The sequence below is a fragment of the Scatophagus argus genome, chromosome 7, assembly GCF_020382885.2.
Source record: "Scatophagus argus isolate fScaArg1 chromosome 7, fScaArg1.pri, whole genome shotgun sequence".
Lineage (NCBI taxonomy): Eukaryota > Metazoa > Chordata > Actinopteri > Scatophagidae > Scatophagus > Scatophagus argus.
In genome coordinates, this window is record NC_058499.1 from 12,825,752 (window position 1) to 12,851,833 (window position 26,082).

The 26,082-nt window shown below is 41.7% G+C and overlaps 1 protein-coding gene across 1 annotated transcript in view; it reads right to left on the reverse strand.

Annotated features, from left to right (window-relative positions):
• Nucleotides 1–68: 68 nt before the first annotated feature.
• The window catches only part of igf1ra (insulin-like growth factor 1a receptor), a 76,783-nt gene continuing 50,769 nt past the window's right edge, over nucleotides 69–26,082 (reverse strand). The window contains exons 3-21 of the mRNA XM_046394398.1: nucleotides 24,097–24,397; nucleotides 22,996–23,132; nucleotides 22,255–22,399; nucleotides 21,307–21,515; nucleotides 21,038–21,164; nucleotides 20,143–20,378; nucleotides 19,866–20,033; nucleotides 19,383–19,590; nucleotides 15,793–16,079; nucleotides 15,539–15,681; nucleotides 14,952–15,117; nucleotides 14,739–14,841; nucleotides 14,433–14,503; nucleotides 14,113–14,342; nucleotides 13,076–13,180; nucleotides 12,581–12,740; nucleotides 12,203–12,332; nucleotides 9,858–9,992; nucleotides 69–6,277 (exon numbers count right to left, since the gene is read on the reverse strand). Of these exons, the coding sequence (XP_046250354.1) occupies nucleotides 5,749–6,277; nucleotides 9,858–9,992; nucleotides 12,203–12,332; nucleotides 12,581–12,740; nucleotides 13,076–13,180; nucleotides 14,113–14,342; nucleotides 14,433–14,503; nucleotides 14,739–14,841; nucleotides 14,952–15,117; nucleotides 15,539–15,681; nucleotides 15,793–16,079; nucleotides 19,383–19,590; nucleotides 19,866–20,033; nucleotides 20,143–20,378; nucleotides 21,038–21,164; nucleotides 21,307–21,515; nucleotides 22,255–22,399; nucleotides 22,996–23,132; nucleotides 24,097–24,397 (3,590 nt within the window). The 3' untranslated portion in view covers nucleotides 69–5,748. The remainder of the gene's footprint in view (nucleotides 6,278–9,857; nucleotides 9,993–12,202; nucleotides 12,333–12,580; nucleotides 12,741–13,075; nucleotides 13,181–14,112; nucleotides 14,343–14,432; nucleotides 14,504–14,738; nucleotides 14,842–14,951; nucleotides 15,118–15,538; nucleotides 15,682–15,792; nucleotides 16,080–19,382; nucleotides 19,591–19,865; nucleotides 20,034–20,142; nucleotides 20,379–21,037; nucleotides 21,165–21,306; nucleotides 21,516–22,254; nucleotides 22,400–22,995; nucleotides 23,133–24,096; nucleotides 24,398–26,082) is intronic.

Sequence of the window (26,082 nt, forward strand, 5' to 3'; positions counted from 1 at the left end):
CATTTCACAGCACACAAACAAGAGACACGGCGACCTCAGAGCCAATCAAATGAAGCAAACAGTCTCAATTCTCATTCATTTATTTATTCAAAATTTCAGGAAAAAAAAGCAAAAATACAAGAACTTCTCAGATACACATTTGGAGATGGCATGTCAAAAATACACCATCTCAGCTATAGGTGGGAAAAAACGTTGAGGCCTCAGATACATAGCTTGAAAAAAGACAGTCTAGTGAAGGGTTTTTTTTCTCTTTTTTTGGATTATTTCTTAACCCCAATCAGGTAATGAACACAGAGATTTTGTGAAAGTATTATAATAAAATAATAGCAGTAGACGAAGGCCCCCTCAAAAGGTATAGGAATGCAAATCATAAAAACAGAGGCATGACAGTGATAAACCTCAAACTTATTATTGCAGTTTGAATGCGCTGAGGCATCCTCCATAAACCTGAGGTTTGCATGAAGAACATTCTGAAGAATTGAAATGATAAAGATGACTAAGTCGAGCATTTCTCCTTTAGTTAGTTACTGTATGTTTACGCTGAAATCTGGTAATGTAAAAAAGCAAACTAGTGTGAAGCTGTAAACTTAGGCCTATCGCCTTTATTCTTTTTTCTAATCGTGTTGTTTATTCTTTGTCATGACTACCCGTAATCTATGCACCATCCCTGTCCTACATATGTCCATGTGTTTATTTAAATGCTATAGTTATGACAGGTTTGTGATCTAACTTTAACTAGCAATTCAACAGTAATTCACCTCACAACAGGTCAATGTAATGTCTGCTACTCACAGAACTGAAAAGTTGAACTATATCACTGTTTGAATCATTACATACATCCAAACAGAAGGAACATAAATGCACAGATATGTTAAGTAACTACACAAGCGGCTTGCTTGTCAGTGGTGATTTCTGTTACAATGTGATATTCAGCAGCAGTCAGACCAGTTTCTCAACCAAAAGATTGTTCGCTCTTCGTTCTTCTCTTAAATCGTGCACAGTTAAAATGCTTAATAAGAACCTAGATCGAGCACCAATTATTCACATTAGAAGTTACCCAATTGTCTATTCATAATCCTGTTTTCTTTTTTTCATTTTTTTTTTATTGCTTTTGGATCGAAATTTCAACATAACTTTTTCCGAATTAATTAATTTTTCCAGCCCAGAAGCCCTTGTACTGAGACAGCCTCTCTCCGAGAGGTCTCATGAGAAGCTGGGAGATGTAAAAGCTCCTTTGTCACCTCCACACTCAAGGTGACCGAAGCAGCAGCACTAAATATTGAGTTAGCAGTACAACCGGCCAGAAAAGGCGTGTCGAGTTTACTTCCAAACCATCAAAAAGAGATTCATCTTGATGACAGTGGAAATCAGCTATCAGCTATAGAGGATTGTTAATGGTGGTGTTCACATAAAGAGTTTACATGAAAAAAAAAAAATAACCCAAAATCTAATCCAACGTTGACTTAAAAAAAAAAAAAACAAACAAACAAAAAAAAAAAACGGTGGAAATTGTCCATTCAGGACTGAAGGTAGAAACACGTAGGAGGTGGAGTTGCTGCTATCTTGAGCAAAGTTATGTGTACAAAGTGAGTAAATGTCCTTGTTACATTCACAGTACTGATCCATATGCGTAACTGAATATTTTCTCTGAGAGCGTGAGTGACATCTGGGTTGTGAAACGTGGGCTTGTGCTGTAACCCTGCGGCTAAACAGCAAATACATCTTTTTTTTTTTCTTGGAGGTCAATAAAACATTTTCCCTTTTTTAAAATATTCCCCATGATAACCGTTTAGACTTCTATATAAATGCAGTTTTTAGATAACAAAATTAGGGTTTCTGTATTTTTGAGGGTTTGAGGTTGTGACAATATGTTGGGAGTCAGTGGAGATGGAATGTCTGATGTTGATGTTGTCATATCCTGTACTGCACTTGCCTTAAACTTTGTAAGACTGTAAACCATCTTGTCAAATTAAAGTGTAGGTTGACATAACGTAATAAATACCAAACAACAATTTAAACTGATTTTGCAGAGAATTCAACACACAGTCATTTCTTTTAAAACTTTTTGGCCAGAAACTGATGGGCTGAACTTCCAACACTTGAACCATCACACAGATATTCCATCTCCTGTCCTTAGTCCGCTTTGTGAGGTTTATCTAGATCCCTGTGGGTTTTATCCAGGTATAAACTGATGAGAAAGAGTGAGATGTACTTGTTTTCCATACGCATACATATATTTTTAGAAAGAGTGAGGTAGATATATACTTGAAGGAAAAAAAAAAAAAAGTTTTTTAAGTCCCCCAGTCATGACACCAAAGAAAATACATACAAAAAAAATCCAACTTTATACTGAATCATGGGGCATTTATACAGTGATTTAAACTGATATCACAAAAAGGAAAATAAAAAAATAAATAAATAACACTCCTACGGAAAAGAAAAAAAAAAACTTCAAAGAAAGGAAAAATAATAATAATAATAATCATCAGGCAACATTTCCAAAAGATGAGGAGAAATCCTTCAAAACACGTTTAACTGTTCAGCCTCCGTTTTAAGACCTTTTTCCATTCATAACATCGAAATGTGTTCCCTTCCCTGGACTTTAACCCATCCTTTATTTGGTTTTTCAGAAGCAGTGATTATAAAGACAAACAATAAGACCTGTTCTCACTTTGAAGAAGCAGAAGTGTTTTTGTATTGCGCTAGTGTGTGTTATTAAAAAAAAAAAAAAAAAACGTGGGGAGGAAAAAAAAATTGATTCTGCATGGTTGTGAGATGGTTGGCATAATTAAGGCAAACAATACAAGCAAATTAGCCCTATTGAGTCAAGAGGAGGCAGGAAATGGATGGGTTAAAATGACCAGATCTGGTGTAAAGTAAATATCTCATGCACTGGAACTGATCCTGACTTCAAAAGGAGGCACGAGGGAAGGAGGTGGGGGGTGAAGGGCAGGTACAGTATGTTGTAGAGCTCAGTGAAGGGCCAGTGGGAAGGAGAGAGGGCACTACAGGACAGGGATTTTGGGGGGGGGGATAAGTAGAGGACGATAATGAGAATGTGTGGAGGAAAGCAAAGCCTTTACTTTGACCTGAGATTGAGTCGCACCCAGAGGGCAATGCTAGGCGCAGTGCTAGACAAAAGTACAAAAAAAGGGTGCAGAAAGTACACACTCACACATTGAGCTAAGGTGTCCATTCCAAATAATAATAATAATATTAATAACAATAATATAGACATCCACAAAACAAATACAGGAGGAAAGATTTCATAAAATAAAAGGCAATGAGCAAAATATAGTGTTACAGAAAACCTTTTGGGGTAACAGAAAAAAAACGATTTTATATCTAAATCATCTTAATTTTTTTTGTTGTTTTATTCTTTTTTTTTTTTTAAACAGCGTTTAAAGATATAAGAAATGGACTGTGGAGACCATAAAATACCAAACCTGAAGGATTTCTTTATATATAACATCCAAAAGAGAAAAAGAATAAAATAGCAGCTTTTGTTCTGTACAGACATAGAGGCAAACATTTTGAACCGTAAAAAGGTTTTAAAAAAGTGACAAAACCAATGATGTGTATAAAAACGATCCTGCAGTCTAAAATACAACTGTAAGACCTTTCATATGTGTCTGAAATGTAGAGAAACTAATGACTATTCCAGAAGAGACCTGCTGTGATTGAAAAGTTGTCTCTAGGCTACTAAAATACGATCCAACGCCTTCTTGTTTTCTGTCTCAGGTCTTCAGACTCCGTTTGTTTGTTGCGGTGTATTTGGTGCCATTTAATTTGAACAGCAGTATCAGTGAGCGACGTTCACCCCCGACATAAAATGTACACTCAAAAATTGTCAGATAAGGTTTAAAGAAATGAAAGTGGAAGCAGAGTCGTGTCCCTTGATTTTGAAGTTCAGTGATTTGCAGTGTGAGACTTACGATGTTTCTTTTATTATAACAAAGACAGGCTGAGGCTGTGATTCAGAGTTGTGTGTACTTCCCTCAGAAAGTTTCAGTCAGTCTTAGATCCAAATGGATCCTGGTGGTGCAACAATGGTGGCCCCTCAACAGCAGCTTCACAAATGTTACCATCTGAAAACACAGGGCTGCAATGAATGACTTTCATTATTAATCAATTTGCTATTTATTGTCTAGCCTGATTAATTATTTGTTATATGAAATGTCAAAAAAAAAGTTCAAAAACCCAAACGAGCTGGTTTTGGTATGTCAAAAGATAAAAAGCAAATGCTCACGTGATGAGCTCCAAACAACTAAATTTGGGCATTTTGGTTTTAAAACATTAATTTAACTGGGTGCTAAACTGCTCACAGATGTTCAACTCACTGATTGAACTTGTATAAGGACATCTGAAAATAGTTTTTTTGATGATTACATTACAATCTTCTGTATGAAGCCTGTTATTCTTTATGCCAAAAATTTGGATTTTTACATGTATATTCAGACATAATTACCTTGTCATTTAATGGCATCAGTAGGCTAGTGTTTACCTGACTATATACTGTTTAATATCTGTGAGCAATACTACTACTACTACTACTAATAATAATAATAATAATTATAATAATATTTAACAATCCAGCTGTTCATACAAATAAGTCTTAAGATCAGTTCATACTAATAGTCAGTTCCTTTGGAGAAATAAAAACATAAACTTAATTTTTTTTTATTTTAACTTCTGCTTTTATGCTGGCCTCGTTAAATGCAAATCATTTCGCAGAAATTTTCTGTTGTGTTTCTCCTCAAAGTGCCACAAGCTTTCTTAGATTTATTGCACCCCCAGTGCAGATGCTGTATATTCTGAGATAACTTTGTCTGCAGGTGTGAGTCCAATGTAGAAACACTGTACTGTGTCCTCTTTTAACCACACAGACATACACACACACACACAGCTGCTCCAGGAGCTGTTAGTGCTTAAAATAAGCACAAAGTACCACCAAACAATTTTGGTATTGCTTCCCAGAGAGACTTATCTCAACTCTGAACCACAGCCTTGAACAAGAAGGGAGACCTGTATGAAACTGAAGAAGAGGAAAAAAAAAATGCTTGATTTGGCAAAAGTTTGGCAGATACACAATAGGCCCTTCCTCTTCCATTCTGACCCGTCTGTGACGGGACCCTACGCCCACAGAAATATCAACAGGAAAATTAAACAATCGGAGTTCAAACTTTCTAATTGAGGCATCCTCGCATGACATGAGCCAGCCTGCTCATGGAAAGTCATTCTGATGGAAAGTCATTTAGAAATGGAGCTATAACATATTATAGAGAGAATCATGTGTTTGTATAAATACACACTCAGATATCCACAACATCCTCTCTGAAATCATCAGGGAAAAAAAGTGCTCTTCTGTTGGATTTGCTGGCAGATATGCTAAAAAAAAAAAAAAAAATTCTTTAAGTTCATGTCTAAATCTGTAAGTCAGGATACATGCCTGTATTGTTGGTTCCTCCTTGAGGGACCTTTGCAACAAAGACTGAAATACAGGCTGCACAGGAGGGAGTTCCTCAGTGTCGAGTCTGAGCCACCAAACCCCAAATGCTTTAGCAGGTTTCTGTGCTATTTTTCAGTTTGTAGAGTTTATATTTGACCTTAAAGGAGTGGAGAGACCATCTACTGGCACACAGTAGAATAAAGTCATTTCTTATCTCATCCATCCCTCCTTAAGAGATGGAGGAGAGGTTTGTGTTACCCTGTGTAAGAGGAGGAGGAGGAGGAGGGGCTCGTCTGATATCAGCAGGCCGATGACTGGGGCAGTGGTAACGCCCGTTCATTCTTTCTGCCCCCATTCATATGTGCATAGGGTTGCAACTCGTCAAAGTTGGGCCGTAGCACCACCACAGGCCCGTTGGAGGAAACATGTCCTGAGTGCTTGTCCAAGGTTTGGCCTGGAGATGCCAAGGCTGAGGCAACAGGGCCTGGGGAGGAGGAAGACACAGGTCCCAGTAATGGAGTACTTGGGCCTTGCATGGGGGATAACTGCTGGGTAGAAGGCGGCGGCGTGCCTCCTGTACACCCCGACAAGGGGGCAGCGGGGGCAGCAGAGGGCTGCCTGGTGGATGCAGGGTCCAGTGGAATGTTCTCCATGTTCTCTACTTCCATGTCCAGCTCCTCGGTGTCCGGCGGCTTGTTCTCCTCGCTGTAGAAGAAGCTCACTTCCCTGAAGGGAGGATCCAGTTCATCTTTGATGCTGTTAATGATCTCCAGGAAGGACGGACGCATCTTGGGGTTATACTGCCAGCACATTCTCATCAGCTCAAACCTGCAAATGACGTACCAAAAAAAAAAGAGTTGGTGATGTACAGTATAGTCTTCACTCTGACAAAGGTTCAGATTTTTTTCAAGTACTTACATACATTTTGTACTATAAATTTGAAAAATTTTATACTAAGTCTAATTTTAGAAGACAGCAACTTAATTTGTCTAACCGAGAGTACTATACGTTTGCATTTGTGCCACCATTGGGGATGCTGGCCTGTGGTTTGTTTAGCCACTTCACTTCTACACGACATAAACAGCAATTTGATGGACAGTTTTGCGTATTTTGTTCCATTTTTTTAAGGCCACCGTTACTCGTACAGACGACGTTAGCATGTGTAACACAAGTTTGTAAACACACTGTTCCATTGGGTGACATGTTTAACTAATCAATGTACAATAATGTACCTGCTGTGAAGTAGAACCTAAAAAGGTTCTCCAAAGTTCTGACAATTCCTATTTCTTGTAGTGCAGATACAATAAAAAGGGGAGTTATTACAACTAAGTTCTTAGACCTCTGAAAATGTTTCTCTGGTTTGAAAAGTCCTAAGAACTGTGAATCTGGTATGTTAATAAATTGAACTGAATTGAGTTCCATTAAAACTTTACAAAGTGGGGAGACATCTCGCTTCTCACCAGCAGGTGGCAGGAGACACTGACATTTAGGCCCGTACTGTTGACTACAGTAAATGTTTGGTAGATATGTTGATTCATTTTCCTGTTCCCTTTTGAAAATTCATCCTAAGGCTTTCAGAGCCGTGTAACCAGACACATGATATAATAAAAACAACAAAGTGTTACATCCACATAAACAGGATGAAAATCACTTAACAAATACCTGCCCTCTTTGGACTTAGTGTTTAGTTTCATAAAGGTTCGTTGTTGACAGGTAGACTACTCTGCTAACCTGTCCAGTGAACATTAACTACAGTTCTCTGAAATGGTTGCTTCACAACTTCTAATTACATGTATAAGTAAACTATAAAAAAACACGTCAGTTCAAAGAAGACATTTATAACTTGGATATGTTTTAATTATTGCTACATCACAACAAGATCAGTAATGTAGCATGTACTCAGCAACATAGTAAATCATACGTAAGGTTACCGTGCCAGGCCAGCAGCCGAGCTTTGGGAATGTCAAAACAACATCATAAAAGGGAGAATTATTACAGTTTTGTGCGGTGCTGCACCACACACCACAACTTCAGTTATACACAAACAAGCTAAGAATACTCTCTAAGGCCCGCTGACATAAACACCTCAGTCATCTCTCCTCCACTCGTTGTTCCCTCTCTCTTGTTTTCTTTCTCTCCCTCTCTACCAGTGCTCTCTTTGCAGTCTACAACAGCCTGTGCAGCTGGGTGCCAGCTCCTCTCTGCACAGAGGAATTATGGGTAGAGCTTTCCTAAGCACGCGGCTCGCTTCATACTCTGAAGCAGCAGGGGGGCGGCTCTGACTTGTTTTTCAGCAGCACTGCAAGTGTCTTAAAGTTGACGGTCAGATGTCCAAACCCAGGCAGCGAAAACGTGCTACACGAAAAGACATGTAATGGTTGGAGCGGGGCCGGCGCCCCAGGGTAACCTGTCTGCTGAAAGGTCTTCGCCCAACATGTGGTGCTGCACACGAGGCTTATTGACGCACATACAGAAAACAAACACTGCAGTAAATCCCTATTTCTTGTCAGCATCCTGCCAGTTATGGCACACACACACACACATTAGATTGCCATTAAACTAAATTGATTTGTATTTGACCTGTCATCTGTGACATTAGCAACGTGCCGTGTTCTTCAGCTGGAATGAAAAGAGCTCCTCAAGGTCAAACAACAACTGCTTGTTTTTTACCATCTTTTCTGTAAACTGCATGTTTTTCTCCTTTTTGCACTCGCTTGTGTTCATTCATCTTTCCGTACATATTTGGGGCATTCAGTTTCATTTTAACAAACCAAATGTGGCGCATAAAAAGCATTACTTTAGCTGTTTTACTTTAGCTGCTTTACTTTAGCCGTATGTCTCTATCTGTATCGTGAGAGCTGATGTCAACTGGACTCAACATATTTGGCCAAGAAAGCTTATTCCGAACTCCTGTGTCAATTTGAGTTACAAATTGTTACAAGCTGGAGCAACGAGGTTAAAACGGTGCAGTCAAGCTTTTATATTTGGGGGGGAAAAAAATAAAAAATCTGCACCGGTCTAGACACAGCCAGAATTTCACTAGACAAATAGGTGGACAAAAAGTCCTTGAGACGCTCAGATAAAATAAGAAACAGACGCACTTTCGGGCAGAGCAGTCTCCAAGCATCCATGGTAAATGTTTAATAAACCTGAACAGCAAACTCTCACAACAGGACTGCAAAACTTCGCACATGCAACATCCTTGTCATGATGAAACCTTGATGTATAATCACACTGTAAGTGATACCACACATTCCACACAATAAATTGTGATGTTTAACATGATTGCAGATTCGGCCTTTTATTTTCACCCAACCCTTGGGAGCGAGAGAGAATGCACTTTTGTCTATAGGAAACTCTAGACTGAATCATGGGAAATCCAATCAATGACCCACAGCTACATGACCATGGGAAAGACGGTACAAGGAGGAGACATTCAGAGCTCTCCAAATATGACTCATCCCTCTGTGTTTTATCCTTCCCGCATTCTCCCTGTGTATCTTTCTATTCAGTCTTTGTATGGACGTCTGCCTTCACTACACCTCAGCAATTTTCTGGAAGTCTCCATTTAGTCACTACAGCATAGGTGACCAGCAGTCAGCAGCCTGACTTGCCCCGGTGCTGCTCACAGACCGGGAGGCTAATCCCCACCACCAACACCACCACCACCTCTGTAACACAATCCACACACTCCTGTAATCAGGACAAAACAGTGAGGCTGCCATAGAAACCAGAGGTCTGTGTCTGCACAACACTCGGCCTTCGCTTTTTTTCTACTCGCACTCTCTTTCTAAGGTGAGGTCAGCCGTGGAGAGTGAGGAGGGAGGGGACAGAGAGCAGAATGCCTTCTTAGTGAGGTCAGAGAGGGAGAGGAGAAATGTATATATGCAGCCCTGCGCACTGACACACAGGCTGTGCTGTGTTTTCTCTTCTCCAGCAGCCAGGGTGATTCACTAATGAGTTATAAATGAATTAATTAATCTCGTCTCTCTGCCTTTGCTGACGGACAGACACCGTCGCCCTCCTCCCGCCATTCCCGACGGCAGGAATGTTGGGCATCTTTCACACGCTGGTCGCGGCATCCCTTCTATGGGCCGAGGCTGAAGGGTGAGGAGGCTTCTCAGTGCCAGCTGACCGCGTCGTCAACGGGCCACATATAACCTGTGACGTTAATGTCAGGGCTCATCTTGGCTCTACCTTAGCGTACACACCACATGATATCCCACACACTTAGAACCACAAGTTAAAATAGACACCGGGTAAAATATTAATGGGACAGAAGGCGTGCGAGGCAGAGGCGGTAGGGGATAAAACAATACATCCTTTAAGGGTGTTGTAACATAACCTGGAAGGTCTGAAAGGGGTGTTGTTAACACAGTTATTGATCACAGGTACGAGAGACACTCACAGCATGTCAGGGCAATTGTCGGGTTTGTCCAGGAGTCCTCCTTCCATGACAAAGCGCAGCACTTGTTCATTGGACATGCCCTGGTAGGGCTGTTCTGCTAAGGTGGCGATCTCCCACAGCACAACACCAAATGACCTGCGGTGAGAAATAAGACGAGAGTTTTAGGCATTAGAAAATACATTCACATTTTTGAATCATCTGATGCTCATTCAGTACTGCTTAGATGGAGCACAACAGTGTAACAAGTTTAAAACTGTTGTATTTAAGGCTGCAGAACACAGCAGTTTGTTTTATTACTTCTAAACCAAACAAAAACCAAACGAAGGTTCTTATTTTGTTTATTACAACAGATTTGGAAAGTCTTACTGATATGAGATCATTTGTTCACTATTCATTAAGGACATTTCGGTCTTCAGACCTTCATCAGAAATTTTATTTAGCTAATTACTAATTACTGAAATGTAATGTAACTGAAATAAACATCAGAAGACCAAAACAGCATTAATGAAGTGAGTCCAACTGGTCAACTGAATGCAGAACTTTTCATGTTCCCTCTTCAAATCCTGTACAGTAACCTTTCACGAATAGTAAGCACCTTTCAAGGCATGCTGTAGTGTAGTGTTTGACTTCTTATTTGTATTTTTCTGTGTTTTCAGGGAGCCAGGGTTTTTTTTCCTTCACTAAAATCTTTTATTGGTTGAATTTCGTAATCCTTTACCATGAATAATCAGTTGTATATACTATACAAAAAATGCATTAACAAACAGCAGTTGCCTTGTGGTAATGTAAATTTAAGTGGGCACATTGTACAGTTTGTACTTAATTAGCTAATAAAAATCCAAAAACAAGCAGAATGTATTTTACTTCATTTAAAGCTGCCCTAAAAAACGTTTTTATGTTAAAATTGGGTCAAACGACCATCTGTGTTGTGAGAGGTGACGTACATAGCAACAAATTCACAAAGAATTTCACCCAATTCTGCAGTCCCACACTGCTCTCAATTTTGTGAGATGATAGTATGTCATTGTTGTGTAACTTTTCCAAACATGTGTCTTGTGGATTTAACATCCCCCGTGTGGCCGAAACAACCGATTAATGCTGCATTAAATACTGCAAACTTTAATTCCTACATTATCTAGAGCATAAGTAACCTGTTGAGCAAGGTTGTCACAATACCAGAATTCTAAACCTCGATATCATACTAGTAAAAAGAAAGTTACCTATTTTAATACACAAAAAAGTCAAAGTCAATGCAGATATTTTATTTTTTCAATATACTTTAACAACAACCTTGCTGCTAAAATTTAATGGTCAGAGTAACCAGACAACATTGGAGGATTCCTGGCAGCCTACATATTAAGAATAAAGTCAGCTGTCTATCAGCGTACCAGTCAGTGAATCACAATGATTTCATTACTGCAGCACAAGCCTCAGTATAGTAAACATCACCTCAGTCTGACCTCAAGCTACCTTGCACAGAGATTACTATAAAACTATTCATGGGGAAAATTCTTAACTTGACTAACAAAGGCCACAATATTTGTTCACTCTTGCTAGTCATATTTTCACCACTGGCATGAGTACTGAGAGTAAACTCCACTGCACGCTGCATATGACTGGCTGAAACAGTCTTGTGCTGACAGACAAAGCCACATTCAGACAGCTGTTCTTGATCAACAAAATAAAAGTCACCTACTTGTGGATTCCGAAGGAGCCCAGAACGGGTTCGTCTTACACTAAAGTTCATCTGTACAACATCAAAGACGAAGATGTAGTACGCAAATGTGGAGGTGGGTTTGTCCTGGCACTGCAACCTATCATTTAAGAACATCTGGAGTAGTTTAAGCCCACTCTTAGGGACTGACCCGTGGGGACATTTTGAGTTGGGAAACAAGACTTGCAAGGGAGCTAGTAAACACTCTAGAACAATAATATTGCTCCAGATAGAAAAACGTGGCAGAATTCTGTTGAGATCTCAGTGCAAGCTGGCTTTAAAAAAAAAAGAAAAAAAAAAATCTTGTTTGATACTTTTCAGTCACAGAGGGAGGAATTTCCAGTGGGACAGCTGGAAACCCCAAGATTTTTGATGGTTTTGGAAGTACGAGCCGTCAGGAAATGCATGTTCACACTGTGAAGTAAGGAATGCGGACCGAGAAGTGATCTGTGTGTTTTTATAGTTTTGACTCCACAGCATGAACTGTTTTAGTGTATCCACATGCACAAAGACATGCAATATGTAGACATTTCTGGGATACTTTGCAAGCCCTTAGGATTAGGGAAGGTTTATACATGTATAATGCAGGATTGTGAGTGTGTGTGTGTAACAGAGTGGTGTGTTCTCATACCAGACATCAGACATTGTAGTGAACACGCCATCTTTCAGCGACTCTGGAGACATCCAGCGGACAGGCAGCAGGCCTTTCCCTCCTTTTCGGTAGTAATCCGTCTCATAAATATCTCGGGTCATGCCAAAATCTGAGGAGAAAAATGAAAACAGAGGTTGGGGGAGCCACTAAATATCGCTCATTCTGTGTGGGAGAGAAAGCTCCTGAGAGCTCATCCATTCCCTCACCTCCTCCCTCCTCCCTCTGTCCATCTACATTAAGACTCCACTGCTTCAGGCACTCACCGAAATCCAAACACTTATTTTTTCGAAGCCGGTAGAGTGGGTTCACCATTGAGCAATCAGGGGAGGCTGATGGCTTTGTATTAACTTGACTTACCTCCAATCTTCACAGTGAAGTCCTCAGCTACCATGCAGTTCCTGGCAGCCAGATCTCTGTGGACAAATTTGTTGGCATTTAGGTACGACATGCCATCAGCAATTTCCCCTGCCATCTGGATCATCTTTTTGAGAGGGGGCAGGACCTGGTTGGTGGAGTTCTGCGAGGGGGTGAGAAGGGGATGAGATGAGAGGGTAAAGAGCACCAAAGGAAAAAAAAAAAAGAAAACTTTTCATTCAGTTCTCATGTCATCTTTTGATGCTTTCTACCACAGTGTACACTGGTAACAGTTCAGCATTACAAAGTGAGGGACAGACGCTGTGTGGAAATGTGGGACGGACAAAAAAAGGGCATATGACACTTGTTGTATATACACTATTATTATATATACAATATTGCATATCACACTATCACCTATTTCTTTAAGAGAGAGGCAGCATCTGTTTGAGCAGAAGAGTGTGTGTTTGTGTGTGTGTGTGTGGAAAAGCTGCTTACTTCTTTGCGCAGAGACCGCAGATAGCTCTTGAGATCTCCACGGGTCATCAGTTCCATAATCACCAAGGTTGGCTGTCCCTGAGAGACCACGCCCAGCAGCCGCACCTACACCAATCACAACACAGCACACGTCAGGTGGGACAAGTCAAAAGCCGTGTCCCAAATCTAAACAACAAATTAAATGGCAGCAGGTTTTGAGCATGCAGAGTGTTTGTGGAGGAAGAGGCATAAGCTAAAACTGACAACACTAAGCGAGCAAACTAAAAATTCATTTTTGAGTGTGCTGTTGGTGGGCACAATACAACGCAGAAAGGAAACAAATATTGTATAAAACTGACAGCAATAATTTTCTCTCTGTGAAGTGAAATTTTTTACAATTATAATTTCCTGTTAATATAAAAATAAAAGTTGCTTTCTTGTAGAGTGCAACTGCAAAAACAACAACACTAAAAACAAATTGCACACTGTATAATGTAACTGGTAAGAAGTCAACTGCTCATATTTCACATCTTGTATTTATATTGGACAACAGTTTCCTTTTAATTTGCTTTGAAGATCATCTGCTTATCTAGGCTCAGTTTGACAAAAAATAAATAAATAAATAAATTTCCTTTAAATTATTCAAATTGAATTTAATAATTGTGTGTTTGCCTTTTTAGCAGCCAGGCTTGATAAAAAGGTTGTAACAGCAGTTTTCCAAAGGGAAAAATCTTTAACACATCGTTAATGAGGCTGTGATCACACTGATGAGACAATGTACACAATCTCCAGGAGGGTGAATCCTGCCTCAGGCTGCAGCTGCCTGAGTGAAGGCAACCACATTGTACTCAGCGCTCATGACCCGCTGACACCATCTCTGCATCTATGCACATTAATTAAAGAACAATGATAATCAAGAGCACCGTCTTGGAATTGGGTCCAATGTAAGAATGTGTTGATTTATCTTTATCCATACTGTTATTATCTATCTGCATTCATTTCAGGCTTTTCTCACTCGAGCGCTTGCTGGTAACCATTTAAGGCCGTGTCCCTCTTACCACATGGTGACAGTTGAACTCTTTCATGACCGAGGCTTCGTTCAAAAACTCAATGCGCTCCCTCATGCTGGCAGACTCGTTGACCGTCTTGATGGCCACTCGTGTCTCAGGTTCGTCCTTCACCACTCCCTTGGCGATGCCTTCATACACCATGCCAAAGGAGCCCTGGCCAAGCTCCCTGTGCATAGTGATCTTTTCCCTGGCCACCTCCCACTCATCCGGTACGTACACTGGCACGAGACAATGGACAGCAGGTCAACACCACGTACACACACACTGAAATATAACTGAAAAACCGAGGAGATATTTGATGTTCTTACTCTCAGCAGCACTGAAGTATTCTGGGTTGACAGATGCGTAAAGGACTCCATTCCCCAATCTGTCGCTATTCCTGCTGACACAAAGACAGCTGAGTTAGTAAGCAGGCAGTTCGGACTGTGTACGGGATGTGTAACTCTCTGTAGGAAGTGTAGTCTTTACCATAGAGGAATGTTAATGGAACAACACCTATTAACTCTAATTAACATTACACTGGTCATTAAGCTTCATGAGCATGGCGACGGAGAACAACATTATCAAGACACTTAATCTAATAATGGGGAAAGCATGTTCACAAAGATACTTGCCTCTTTTTGTTGACAAAGAAGAGAATTGTGGTGAGGCTGGCGATGAAAAATGTCACGATGATGGGGATTATGATCACCAAGTAGAACGTGACGCCATCGTCTCCTGTCGCGCAACACAAAAATAAAAGCAATCAGCATTTTCTCATGGCGTCATATCGACTTTAAATTAGTTAAAAATATACAGTATTAGTTGTGTGAGAAATGTTGCTCTACGTTTGGGCGGAGGCACATAGAACGACACGTTCTCCGTCCAGGAACCGTTCCCCGCGAGCGAAGTGGCACGCACACGAGCGGAGTAATTCCCTGAGCCCAGGTTGGTCAGCCGAGCTCCTCTGTGCTCGCGGTAGTGCTGTCGCGACACACACTCGTGTTTCTCAGGCTGAACGGAAACAAAGACAAAAAACAGTCATGTCTTGCCTCATTTGGATATTTGATTTTTTCTTTGAGTCTGCAGAATGATGAACATGCAGAGTTAGACACATTCACCCGATGGAATGGGAAAGTTTCTTTGTGCTCACCTTAAATCTTAAATACGTGTATGGGCAAGCTGTGGTTTGATATACAACGTGTGAAGTGGAAACGTGAAACCACCAGTGAACACAATGACAATGGACTTGTCAATGAAGTGTCTTTAAATGAAAAATATCTGCATATCGATGTATGTAATTTTAAGAATTTTTCAACTAACTATGTGAAAAGGTCATATCAGACATAAATTATTATTTCAAGCAGTATCCATATATTAAACATGTCTTAAAAGATGTCTGAGGGGGTCTTCAATTATACCCAGCTTGGCTCACCTCAGTCCCCAGGCGGAAATTAATCTCATACATCAGGATGAGTCCGTTGGGCATGACGGGCTCTGGCCAGTGCAGCACCACACAACCCTCAACCGTGTCACACCTCTCGTACACCACCTTCCCTGGTATGTCATCTGCTCCAGCTGGAAAACACACACATGACCTTATTACAAGACCGTATCTACAAAGTGCTGCCAGAGAAGGTGTTGCAGCGGAGCATGCTGTAATACACTGTATCCAGGTCAGTTTCTAACCTGCTGGTTTGGTCCTGGAGAACACGAAGGCTCCAGCGCTGCAGCGCCCCACCTCCTCATTGCAGGCGTGGAGGTCAATGCGGTAGACAGTGAAAGGCCGCAGGTTGGGGATCTCTAAATATTCTGCTGTGCTCTTGTCCTCGGAGAAGGGATACTCTTTGATAGGAGGAACGCCATCTGTGCTGTTATCCCCCGGGCCAAGGGTGGTGTTCCCCCTACCACCACCCTCATGAAACAGTGTGTTGTTAGCCAGACCAAAAACATCTCTACGTCGACGATCCGGAGGTCTGGAATACAGAAGGACAAACAGATGCAACAGCTTTTAGACCACACTTTTCTTTTTTCTATGCTATGTTTAATAAATAATTGTACTTTTATATCTCCAAAAAGCATTTTGCACAAAGCAGAAGCCTCTCGCTGAACCGGGTGGAGCTGCTGTGTGTTTGCCTGTGTGCGCACACACGCCATGTGTCCAGATGCTGCAAAGTATTCCCTGCTCCCAGTGGAGCTGTGTGGAAGGATGAGGTCAGACAGATCATGGCGTGTTGGACAGACGGAGAGAAAAAGACCGACACAAAGAGAGATTTTTCCACAGCAAGAACAAAAAAATAGTTCTGTCCAACATTTCCCAATTAACATTATCAACCAAACCGTTCACTCATAATGAACAGTTTTCAGCGGCCAAACCGAGAGCATCATAAGCTGCGGAGCCGCCTGGAACTGGACATCATCATTACTGAGAGCGAACAGGCGGTGACAGATGTGGCCGTGGCAGCAGCAGAGGTACAACAGATGTCACAGGGCACCTTGCTTTGGCTGTTACCTGTGAAACCCACAGGACAGTCTGCTGAGAAAAAAAACATCCTGACTTCTGATTGAGTCGGAAAATGAAAGCTGCAACAGGACAACAGGTGATATACAGTCTACGGAGCCTTTGCAAAGCTCTTGCAAGGTGATTAATGTCTAGGGGTTGTTTGGAAACGTAATGAGGAGAGCAAGAACAGGTGGCTAGATTTTTATTACAGCATATGAAACAGCTCATGATTGGAACTGTAAACTAGGAATTAGGTCTGTTGTTTTTGTCCTCAATTAATCAATTAATTTTTAGTCTCTAAATTATGTATGACGCCAATCACAATTTCCTAATTCCCAGGATGACTGCCCAAAATTGCTTGTTTCCAACAAACAGTCTAAAACTCAAAGATACTCAATTTAGTATCAAACAAGATGCAGGAAATCCTCACAATTAAGGAGCTGGAAGAGCAACATTTCATTTAGCATTTTTGCTTGAAAACTGATGAACTGATTTTCAAAACAGCTCATTTTCTGTTGCTTGACAAATCTTTTTAGCTCTGCCGGAAGCGAAGCAAAACAACAACAACAAAAAAAAAACAAGCTAAACTAAGAGACCTAACTGAGCAAAATTACAGTAAAGTAAATCTGTTGTGTCTGAGCTGACAAACACCTACAGGAGTGTACAGTACACAGACAGATCCGTGGGAAAGAGCAGTCACACTGACATGTCAACATTCCTCACTGACAGTTATAACTAGTATGGTACAATCCCAAGTCCACCACTGAAAAACTGCTACTGTTGCTCCTGACAGTGCATCAAAAATCAAAACTGTCAGGAGAGTAAAGTGTAATGACACCAATGCGTGAGACAAGTAAATCTTCTGTATTAGGAAGACAGACCCCACTGAGAGGCCAGATGAAAGCAAACTCAAGGGATCTGATTTCTCCAAGTGCAATGAGAGCGTCAAGTGTTAAGCGAGGCAGTCCTAACACTGTGAAAAACCTCTTCAGCTCACTGAAGCTTGACCTTATAACTAGTGAGTTACTACAGTTAGTGTCCTGACCTCGCCGGCTAAAAAAAGATCTACCTTTTACGCAACGGAATCCAGAGAGGAAGCCGTGACTACACATTCAGTCTGCAGCGAGTAGGGCGCGTTATTAGCGCTTGGCCTCCACTGCAGCAACGCATGCCGCATGCTCATGAAGAAGAGCGAAAGAAATCTCTGGATCAGACAGAACGAGAGTTAGCTGCCACAGAGTCCTTATCAGTTCACCTTGAATGTACTCATCATGAGTGTCAGCAGCAGGTGAATACAGTAAATACATACTCAAGTCAGCTGATAACAGGTTTTGGATAGTACCTAAACAGACACTGGCAGACGTCATCTTTTTTTTTTTTTTTTTTTTTGCTGCAGACGCCCTCCTCTCCCCCAATAAGTCTGCTTCCTTACTGTTTTGTTTGTCTTCTAGGGCTGATGGGGCTATACCCTCATTCATTTAAATTCCAGATGGATTCACTGTACATTTCCTGGCAGCTGTCTCGCTCCAAAAAAAAAAAAAAAGAAAGAAAGAAAGAAAAAAAAAAGGAGTCCCGGACAAAGAGAGTGTGCAAGGGGAGGAGGAGAGTGGAGTGCCGAGTGGAGGGGGACAGAATGGAAAACATTTCCTCTTCTTTCTGTTTCTGTTTTCACCCACCCTCTTTCCCCTCACCCTGGGTCTAAACCCTGAACTTTAAAAAAAAAAAAACTCCCCAGTTTTCGAGGCTTTTGCCTGGAGTGGATTGTAATAATGCTGGCTCTGTTACAGCAGAGAATCTGTGCATACACAGGCCGAGCCCTTTGCTGCAGGCTCGGGACCTGCCACTCGCCTGTTTCCTAGACAGCTATAGTATAACAAAACAACACAGCCAGAGAGAGAGAGAGAGAGAGAGAGAGAGAGAGAGAGAGAGAGAGAGGGAGGACAGAGGGGGAGTGGTCTGGGGGGGGGTGAGTTCAATTATGAGACAATGCCATGCTTCATTATTCTTCCTCCAAACACATATCAGTCCAATTCCACAAGAGCATTGTGAAAGAGACAAGAAGGGCACCGCAATGCCGTTTTAATGAATGAACTTTTGGTTTGGAGGCTCACAGGCATCGATTAAAGATGTGCACGTATAAGATACCTGCTGAGAGTTCCCGGTGAGAAGCAACAAGTATATCAAAAGTTTCCATTTTTCACTGTCATGGATGTTTGAGAGTCATGGCACCAATTCCCAAATGCATGTGTTAGCTTGTGTGTGACTGCATGAGGATAAAGGAGTGTGGGAGAAGAGTGGAGCGGGAGCCTTTGAAACAGTGAAACATCCTTAGCCACGAGCAAGTTAAATGATAACACAACACAGATGTCAGTCCCTATTGTAGGGAACAAAAGCCTAAGCAGCTATGAGTGTGCAGCCAAACTAGGCCATTCAGACTCCTTAATCACATCTCTCTCCTGGGTTTGTTTGTGTTGCCTAAATTGCTGCCTGCTAGGTCCTAACATCCCCTCATGTCACCGTTTCCATGGCAACAGAAAGCCACAAGCGCGCTAAGAAGGCTTTGGATCCGACTCAGCATGTCCCCTCTTCTGCACCGCCTGACAAAAAGGGCAGAGCCCAGCGGGCCGGCTCAGGTCCCGTCAGCGCCACACAGGAGCTGTTACACTCGGGCCATCAGCTCATTCCTCACTTTGACCCTATCAACGCAGACGAGTGCAGCTCTTCGCAGAGGTTCAGAACAGGACATCACTGTGAGGCTGATATTATGTTACCATACCTTGGCAGAAAGATGGCATTGTGGAGAAAGTTCTCGAAAATTTTGAAAAAGACGCGGTCATCCTTCTCCCGGTCCTTCTCCTCGGGCGTCTTCTGGCAAGCACAACAAGGGGTCTTCTTTTCCCCTCCCTGGTCTGACTTGGTGGGCTTGGTGTTTTCTTCTACGTCTGTGAGCCCTGAGGCTGGGATACGGAACGGCATCTTGAGCTCTGTTTTAGAAGAAACCAAGAGAGTTTAGGGATGGGCAGCATTCTTCATTACCAGACCAGCTGCTTATAATTTGTTTTGATACAAGCAATGCACAGAGTTGTGTTAAAATATTAAAGTAAGAGTTTAAAATTTCGGGAAAGACATTTAGTACAATTCTCCCTGAGAGTAAAACAGCCATCCCTATGTGCGCATGTAAATATGAGCTGCATATTTAGCACACAGACATGAGTACAATAAAAAAAAGCTATTTCTTCGTGGAATAAGTAATGCAGACCTTTGGAGCAGTAGTTATGTTGGTAGAGCTCTCTGTCCTCAGGCTGCTGCTGCCAACGGACGAGGTAGTAGGTCAGATTGCCATTGGGAAATGCTGGAGGGGACCACTTCACCACCAGCTTTGTTGAGGAGTTGGCATAAGCACGGGCATCTTTGGGCATAGACGGCACTGCAACAGCAGAGTCAAAGTTATGACGTGTGGCATGAAAACATCAGGTTGCATTACCGTCGGTGATATTTTTCAGACAGTGTTAGACATAACCAACAGGCTGACTTACGCGACGGGCGTGTGCGAATGTATATTATATCAGTCTTTGCCCCAGTAATGTGTTTGTCCTCCACCTGCAAGGTAATGGCCTTCACAAAAATTGCATACTGGGTCCACGGCTTGAGGTGCTGAAGGTTGACGTTTGGGTCAGTGTTTTTGTCTTGAGGGGGATCCACATCCACCATGTGCCAACTGTTTGAGCCACAGCCATCTTGGCCGTCAAACTCTGTGATGTTCTGGAAAGGGCTGGTAAAGACACAAACCATGGCAGTGCATTTAGAAAAACATGACATGTACTCAGTTTTGATCAGTTTTGATGGTCGGTATGACAGCGAAACACATTCTAAGCAATGTTCCAAGATATGATTCACCTTTAAAGCCTTTGGCGACGGCTTTGCCATTATTTAAGCCATTATTTACAAATGTTATACCCTTTACAATTTTGGATTGTTTAGCCATGTCTTTTGTTTAGCTTTGTACCAGTTCAACAGGAACATCTGACAGGTTATCAAATGCAGAACTCAAACAAGCAGACGCAGAATAAAGAACATGAGGCTGTACGTCTGGTTCTTTGTTTTGCATTGAGGACATTTGTCTATTGGTCATCTGAAATAAGGACACCTCAGTGCAGGAAACCAAACCAGAAACTCAAAAACTGTAAAATGTGAAATGCACAGAGTAAATTTTTGACTGGGGCTTAAAAAAAAAAAAAGAAAAAAAAAAAAGCAAAAACAGGCAGATATGATCATTAAAGATTTTGTTTTTTCCCTGAGACAGATAATTTTGAGAGAAATGTTGTGCACTGAAAACATTCAGTTCGGTCCGTTTGTGTACAAACAGCTCATTCATACTCACTCTTTGTTTCGCACATATAGAGGAAAATAAGTTAGTTAATGAGAACTCACGACTCCTTGTAGTAGACTATGAAGCTGTTGAAGTCCGTGAAGCCCGGCACTCGGTAGCTCTCCCACGTCAACCTGATCGTATGGCTTGAGGTTTTGTTAGACTTGAACTTCAGGATGTGACTTTCACCTGTTTAACAGAGCAGAACGCTTGATGAGATATGCATAACAAAACATATCCACACACACTCAGTGACTGAAATAACACATTGTTTCTTTCTTTCCTAAATGTAGATCAGCCTGCCCCAATCACTTAGTGCGAATATACTCACAGCTGGCTCTTTCACCGTTGTTACGGAAATCACCCTCCTCTGGCTTCACAGTTATGCCCGTCTTATCCCACATCTTGTGGATCTCAGACATGCAGAGTTTAGGGTTCGTACGAAAGAAGAGACGTCCATTCAGAATAGTCAGGTTGTGCTGATTCCAGTCCCACAGATACTGCAGGTGGTGGTTGTTGATGGCGGAGAACGCATACATGCTGATAACAGGAGGGGATCAGGAGGTTACAACCATTTCACGAGGAGCAACAAAACATTTTTTATTGTTATTGTTTCAAGGAAGCTTTTGCCACCTGGTGGCAGCATTAAGCACATACAGAGACGGACATCTCATGAGCTCAAGGTTTGTGCGTCTGTCTGACAATGAGTCTGGCTTTTGTACAGACAGGGACATGAAACAGAAAAAGTGTTAACACTCTGAGCTCCAGCAGTGCAAGTAACATCAGCAGAACACCTCCAGGGCGAAGGGAATGTCTGCCATCCTTGACAGCATTCCTCTGAGTGAAACTTTACCCTGGGAGAAATGACAACACGAAGGGCGACAGGATTTCCCATGACCCCTTTGGCCATTACCAAAAAAACTTTCCCTCATATCTAAGACTGCTGCTGATAAAGCCAGGACTGATGGACCCGAGACTTTCCATTTGGCTTTGTGGCCACACTCACTTATCTAGTCCGTGTGAATCACTTCTAAAATGATACCACACTATCTGGAAACAGCGTTCCTCCCTAGATGCTGTTATATTTAGATTTATCATTTTACATAAATGTACTCATCCACCATCCAGGGCTGACGCTCATTCCACAAGTAATGCAACTTCAATGAGACACTGGTGGCAGTCTCCCTGCTGGGCTGCGGTTTACTCATGTCCTCTAATTCTATGCGTGCACACATGCACAGACACAATGTGCAGACAAAACAGAGCAGACGAGCCATACTTGTCGATGAGCTCCTGCCCATTGATGTAACGCAAGCTCTTGAGGAAGGACAGCGAGCCAAGTGCGTGGGAGTGTCGAATCTTCACATAGCCCGTCACTCTCTGGATCAATCCCATGAAGCTCTCCAGCTCAGACGCTATGTTATCTGGGGACAGGGAATGAACATAAACACGCGGTGTACGAAAGCCACGTTAAGGAAGAAAAAAAAAAAAAGCACAGGGACATCATCTACTGTGACATCCAGACTCGCTCTTAATGCAAATATCCCAATGAACACCACACTGCATAAGCTTTATCATATTGGGAGATTAGCTTGTGAGCCACCCTTTCATCTGAGCAAATAAACAGCATTATAGCATAATGTGATAATTGGGTTAGAGTGCAGGAAGCAGATGTATTGTTGATTTGGTGGCCGTCACTGTGCATCCCAGAAGATTAGACCACCAAGCTTTTCTACTATATCTGTCTCAGCCATCATAATATTTGCAGGGCAGTCAAGTACAACATAGTGGAGTTAAGTAAAGGATAGCTGCAGCATATTGTGGGGCAGACCGTAGCCAAATAAAATACTCTATGTGTAGTTTTGGCTAGTGTTTGAGAACAGAGAATTACTAGTGTGTATAATCTGCGCAGTCACTGCTGATGTTGTGGTTCAGTCCACAAAGATGTTCAGAGGTGTAGTACGGCTAAGCTAAGTCACACTGCAAAATTTACAGTATATGTGGTGTTAAAAGCACTCACTTCCACGGCGGATGTTGATGTCTAGATTGCCTTCGATGATGGTGCACTCCTTCAGGGACTGAGCAGCGTCCACGGAGTCAATGACTGGGGATGTACACGGTTTATCGCAGGGGCCGTTGCAGGCACTGCATAACATACTGTATACAGCAGAAGCAGAGGGAAGAGGGAGTGAACGGGAAGAGACACTAAGTAAAATCTGTCAAAGAATGAGCAAAATCTTACGTGAACTTTTCTACCTCATCCTGAAATCATTTGTCCACTCCCTAACTCACAAGCATTCCAGGGGACTCAGGCAAATAAATTCACTGCTTGATACAAGGTCATCTCTCATGCAGAGAGTTTAATCTTTTATGGGTTTTCATCTGAACTCGTGAGAGAGTGACTCACTGTATTGACCTCAGAGACAAAACAGCAGTAGTATTGTCCAAAAGACATACAGCAGCAAAGAGTCAGCATGGAAAGTTTGGGAATTGACGAGACGAAACGGGGAGGAAAGCTGCACACAAAGAAGGTTTCTTATTCTAAGACAATGACAAACAAATGTCAGGTGAGTCTCTTCTTAAAACCTCTGAACATTAATCTGAAATATTTACTTGTGGTGAAGCGGATCAAAATAAGCTGAGCACCTTTCAATCTTTATAAACAATATCATAGAAAATCTAAACTTGAATCATAAATAGTCGAACATGCTCTTAACCTTCAGAATTTCCAGAGACATATTTTAAGAAAAAGACCATTGACGGGCCAGGTCAGGTGAAGTTCAGCTCAAGGACACGTTATGCAAATAAATTCTTTGCGCAGAAGTACACAGTGAACACAAGCAGCTTTAGTGCCTGTGAATACTGAAAAGAAACCGCACTGCTATTCACAGAAAAACCAGCCAGGAAATAATGCTCAGACCTCTGGCTCTCTCTGTTAAAAAGATCAGGTTATGACCCAGTTCAACTACAGAACATTAAAGTAGATGAAGAAATCTTAGACCTAATTCAAAATGATTACTTTCAAGCAGCTCTTCTAATATTGTGTACATCTTGTGCGTCATGTGGCGGGGTGTTTGTGAATCGTCAGGACCTAAACTAGAAGTGAAGGGTACGTCTTTACCGATTCGTCTCGTTGCGTGTGAAGCCAGAGGGGCAGTCAGGCATGCATTCTCCCCCGTGGATGACAAAGTGAGTGTCACCGGGCAGGTGCACTTGAGAGCACAGGTCCATGGTGATGCAGCGCCAGCCCTCAAACTTAAAAGTGTCTGGGGGACAGTCTGGCACGCAGCGACCCTCGTGGTGGTAGTGGAGGCAGGCGGAGCAGGCCATGTCGTTGTTGGGTTCAGTACAGCTGCCCAGGCACTGGCTGTGGCAGCACTCCCCTCTGTCTGTGCAGGCAAACTTGCAGTGTTCCGGGCATACTGGAGCAGACAGAGAAAGATGGGGAAGAGGTCATTTGTTTTGAGTGGGAGTAAACAGTCTGCACTGCGGGATGCTGTTACAGTCAAGGATGATAAAGGTCAAAAGGATACAAAACTAATGCTCAGAAAGCACAGATTGTTATTTAAATGTCACGTACAAAATTTAAAATAGACCTTTAACAGATGAGAAAGCAGGTTAAAGAGTGCCGAGTCAGTGTACACACACAGTGTAGACATTTATGTACACTCAGTTGCCACTTTATTAGGAACTGTGTGCAAGTATGCAAACAGTATGCAAACAAGTCTATTTCTATCTTATTATGTTATTTAGCCTACCCTTATTGATATGAATGGGGTGGACAAAACAATAGCCTGTCAGCATGATCGTACAACAGAAAATGATCAGTATAAAGGCTGTTTTATTAAGCTACCTATTAAACTGGCAGCTGAGTGCATATGCGGTATGCACGCACCTCTAAATATGTATACAGGGGTTAAGTAAAAAAATACAAATGTTGGCCAGCAAGGTCATGGAGCTGGAGAAACTGGAGTGCCAGCAGGGTTTTACTGGTAAAACAGAAAGCTGGCCTCTTGTAATGTGATCTCATCTAATGTGATCATCCACAACATCATCAATTCTTTAACAGCAATTTGAAAAACTAGTTCCCGGTAGCACATTTATCCTCGCTTCTTCTTTTTTAACAAACGTGTATCCGAAAAAGCCACAGAAAAAATCTGAACGTCTTTGCGATCAAAGTTTACCAGTTGATTTTTTTAGACAGAAAACACAGCATATTATCTTATTTCATTAATACACTTCTGAAAGAGAAGAAAAGGCTGTTTCAGCTCAAACAAACCTCTCACTCACACTATCACCATAGCTTCTAAGAAAAAAAGCACTGTGCATCTTTCCAGGCGGCGAGAAAAAGCAACAGTAAAATGATTGTGTGTTTCAAATTAAGCTTGTGTAACATGAATAATAGAAGCTCCTCTGTTTACTGAGCATCACTGAGAAACCAAAACCCATGGCAATATGTTATCAATAACACACAGCCTTTTCCCATAGCTTGGGACAGACAAATTGCACATCTGACAGATTGTGAATCATGACAGTTTGTCAGATTTATCTAACAACGCTTACAAAATGACCACTGATGTATCAGCTTTAAACCCGAGAGAATTAGTCTTTCCAAGCCCAAAGTTTGGCAGAAAACACAAAAGCACACATTCAGGTAATAAGACGGAAACGAAATGAGATCAGTGCTTGTTTGTAGATTTACCAGCTACTACTGACAATCTGGTCGGCTTCATGCCTAAATCAACAGTGACAGCGAATGAAAATAGCAAATGGAAATTTGTCTATTTTAAATGTTCAAAAGCATTTTTTACTGTGGCCTATTTATAGAGAAGCACCTCTGAAAAAAGCAGATGTAGTGAGGAAAGCAGATGATTCCCACTGTTAACTAATATTGAGACACTGCAGGCAGGACTGTCCTAGTTTCCAGTGAGTCCACTCCATAGAGAAAGCACCTGGCGTGTATGCGTGGACTTGAATGACTGATTGTGAAAGGCCTGGTGATAAGTTTTTTTTGTTTGTTTTTTTTTCTGCTAATTATTGTTCCCTGTTTGATGAGTTAAGATGAAACACTAAGAAAAACTAAAGGGTCAAGGGTTCAGGTTCCTTT